The sequence below is a fragment of the Branchiostoma belcheri genome, unplaced genomic scaffold (assembly GCF_001625305.1).
Source record: "Branchiostoma belcheri isolate BF01 breed outbred unplaced genomic scaffold, Haploidv18h27 scaffold1471, whole genome shotgun sequence".
Taxonomy (NCBI): Eukaryota; Metazoa; Chordata; class Leptocardii; order Amphioxiformes; family Branchiostomatidae; genus Branchiostoma; species Branchiostoma belcheri.
Window position 1 is genome coordinate 1 of NW_017802904.1, and position 3,181 is coordinate 3,181.

General features: G+C 46.9%; 1 protein-coding gene across 1 annotated transcript; it reads left to right on the forward strand.

Annotated features, from left to right (window-relative positions):
• Positions 1-1,192: 1,192 nt before the first annotated feature.
• Positions 1,193-3,175, forward strand: LOC109465096 (methylcytosine dioxygenase TET2-like). Its single transcript, XM_019762236.1, has one exon. It carries the CDS (start codon positions 1,340-1,342, stop codon positions 2,660-2,662), a length of 1,323 nt encoding a protein of 440 aa, XP_019617795.1. The 5' UTR covers positions 1,193-1,339; the 3' UTR covers positions 2,663-3,175.
• The last annotated feature ends 6 nt before the right edge of the window (positions 3,176-3,181 follow it).

Below are 3,181 nucleotides of genomic sequence, written 5' to 3' on the forward strand. Positions count from 1 at the left end.
AGTATTTGTTGTTAAAGTTTATTGTGTATTTGTTTCAGTTGAAACAAAGTCTTAAAAAGTCTCACAACAAAGTGTTTTGAAAATCTTGATGTGTAGAGAGGGGACCTGTTTGTGATATGCTTGTGATGGCTAACCTAGTACTTCGTGTATATGCATAAAATTCAGCCATAATCCATGACATGCAGCATACATACCTTCAAATCATCAATCTGCTTCTGTATTGATGCAGGGTCTCCCCCTATTGGCTCGGATGCCTTCTGATCAGCTGTCTCCTTGGCACTCTGTAACCATGGTAACAGGCTGTCCACAGCCTCTTTGTATTGCCTAGCAACAAAGGTTGGTAGATGTAATGAGTAAAAATCAGTCCAAACAATGTTGTCTTTTCTTAGAATGAAACAGAGTTTCTGTGGTAAAAGTTGTGTGTAAAAATAAAAGTTGTTTAGCCCCTTTGGACAGAAAACCAGTTTAGAGGCTGGCCATTGCAGGCTGAAATCAGCATTTTGAAGTTTCTCATCCTTTAGGGGGAAATGATAGTATTCAAGGTTACACTGGACAACCTACAGTCTGCAGTACAACTACAGCTACAGAATGGATTTGTACTGAGTTTCAGACTTACTTGTGTTTGTGCACAGCGTCCCCGAGCTGCTTGCCTTCCCGCCCACACTGTGTGTGGAGGTTCTGGTAGCGCTGGGCCAGGTTGTCCAGTTTGTCCTGCACTGTGGGGCTCACCTCCTCAGGACTGAAGGGTTCCTCTGGTTTCACCTTGGCATGGAACTTGCCCAAGTTCTCTTCATGTGCCTGTTGGGAAGGAAGCACTGAAGTTATCACTTCTTCATTTTCCCAAGAAACAATACATTTAGATAATTAAGTTGAATCAGAGAGGATAGTGCATTCTCCTGGAAAAATTATGTCCCCAATACATGTTTATCAAGGCAACAAATCCACAGTTAAGCAGACATACATGTATTCAAATGAGTTCTAATTGCGTTTCTCACAGCATACAAGTTCACAACACTATGTGCTCATGTTGTAAGCAATAAAAAGGGATGATCACATTTCCTTTAAATCTAAGTCTTCTTTAGTTCTGCTATGCTGAATTAGTTGGCTTATACATGTAATGTTACATGTCATGTACATGTACCTTAGCTCGGTCCAGGAACCTCTGTCCAGCCATTGTCATACACATCCAACACCCCAAAGCTACCAAGGGGCCTTCCAAGCCAATCTACCTCCAAGCAATGCAAACAGCAAGGAAACACCATTACAAGGAGATCACCTTTAGTATGCACCAGGCAAAGAGTCAGCTCCAAAGCACATTGCCCCCACCGGTGTTCTCCCAATGGGGTATGGACTGCCTACCCCACCTCCACCTCCACCCTACCCACATGGAGACAAAACCAACCAGATTCGTCAGACCAACCCTCCCCCTCCTCCTTCTATGAATGGCCAGGTACACAGTCCCTTCAATCCCCACATTGGCAGTGAGAAGCACGTTCCTAGTGTTCAGTTGCCTCGGGTCAACTCACAGGACGTCCAAGCTCAAAGCAGACCCCAAAGTACGAAACCTCTCAACGGTCCCCAGAGTCCACAAGTTCACCAGCAGTCACATTACCAACTTCCAAGCATTCAGTCCATTTTCCGAGACTCTGGTTTAACTCTGTCCAAAGAGGTAAGGGACCAGAACATGTTCCAAGAAGGTCTAGCTGGTCGTCGCTTCACAGATATTGCCAAGAACACCTATAGACCCCAGACCCCCACAGAACAAAGACCACCCTCCAGAAAATCTCATGTCCCTGTACAGCAACCTCTTGCCCCCAATGTTGCTGCCAACCTCCCCATGCCGCTACAGTTCCCGGCCAAGCAGCCACCCCCAGCAGTTGATGACCCATATGCGTTTGAACCCCAACAGCCAAATTCTAACCAACCAGATAGAAACCCAACGCCACTCAATCTGTCTCGACCCAACCCAGTCCAGGTTCAGCCGCCTCGAATTGAAGAGGATGACATCCTTGGCAATGCTGTTTATCCCCCGGCCTTGAATGGTCTGAGATCCCAGCTTCTCCAGAAGCTGAATGCAGCCATGAAGCCTGACAAAGATGGGGTGGTTCGAATCAAACAGGAACCTATGGTGTGTGACCCAGATCTCACAGATCACTTACCTCCCCCATATGCCTTACATAGGAAGGAGGATGACGAGGTTTGGTCAGACAGTGAGGTTTGTTTCCAGGACGAGGACATCGGTGGGGTGGCAATTGCTCTGTCCCATGGCTCTGTGCTTATTGAATGTGCGAAGCGTGAGCTCCATGCAACTACAGCGATAAAAAAGCCGAACCGTGCCTGCCCGACAAGAATCAGCCTCGTGTTTTATCAGCACAAGAACATGAACTACTCCAGGCACGGCTTTGCAGAGTACGAGCAGAAGATGGCGGCCAAGGCAGCAGAGCAGGAGGAGGCACGGAAACTCGCCGAAGGAGGGCGCAAGGTGGAAAGTAGTGTTGTCAAGGAAACAGTTGCTGAAGAATCCACGAAGAAGGTTGCCGAGAAGACCGGCCCTACCAAACCAGCAATCAACAATGCTCTGACAATGACTACAGACACTGTGGTTACACTCTGGTCAGTAGCGGTTCCTCAAGTGACAGGGCCCTACCAGAAGTGGGTGTGAAAGGTGGCTCCTCTTTCTCTTGCTTAGCTGTACGACGAGTCACAGTGCTGCTACTGCCTGTTTCCCACAAAGTGCATGCCTCCCACCTTGACAAGGTAAGGAAGTGGTGCTATGAAGAACTAGATACAATCAGCTGCTACACTCAACATTTTGTGGGAAACTCTCTAGTAGCAAAAGAGGGACAACTGAAAATCAAATCAGTCCTTTGTGTGTTATGAAAATGGCCAGTTTGTTACCTTGCAAAAAGGTATGAAGCAAAAGATCTATTTTATCATGATGCTATATCTGGCTTGAAACATGCGACACATTGTCCTCTTCGGCACTGCAGATGACTCTTTACCAGATTGCCAATGGCCTTCAAATCCACCACCTACCTCAGAGTGAGTATAGATCACGCTATGAAAGGGATACAAGGAGGTTCCTATCCCACCTACCCAGTTGGGTAAGCAAAGACATTACATAGGGTACCTGCTGGTGCATCACATGTGCATTGCTTAACAGACAGTTGAAAGAGGGTGC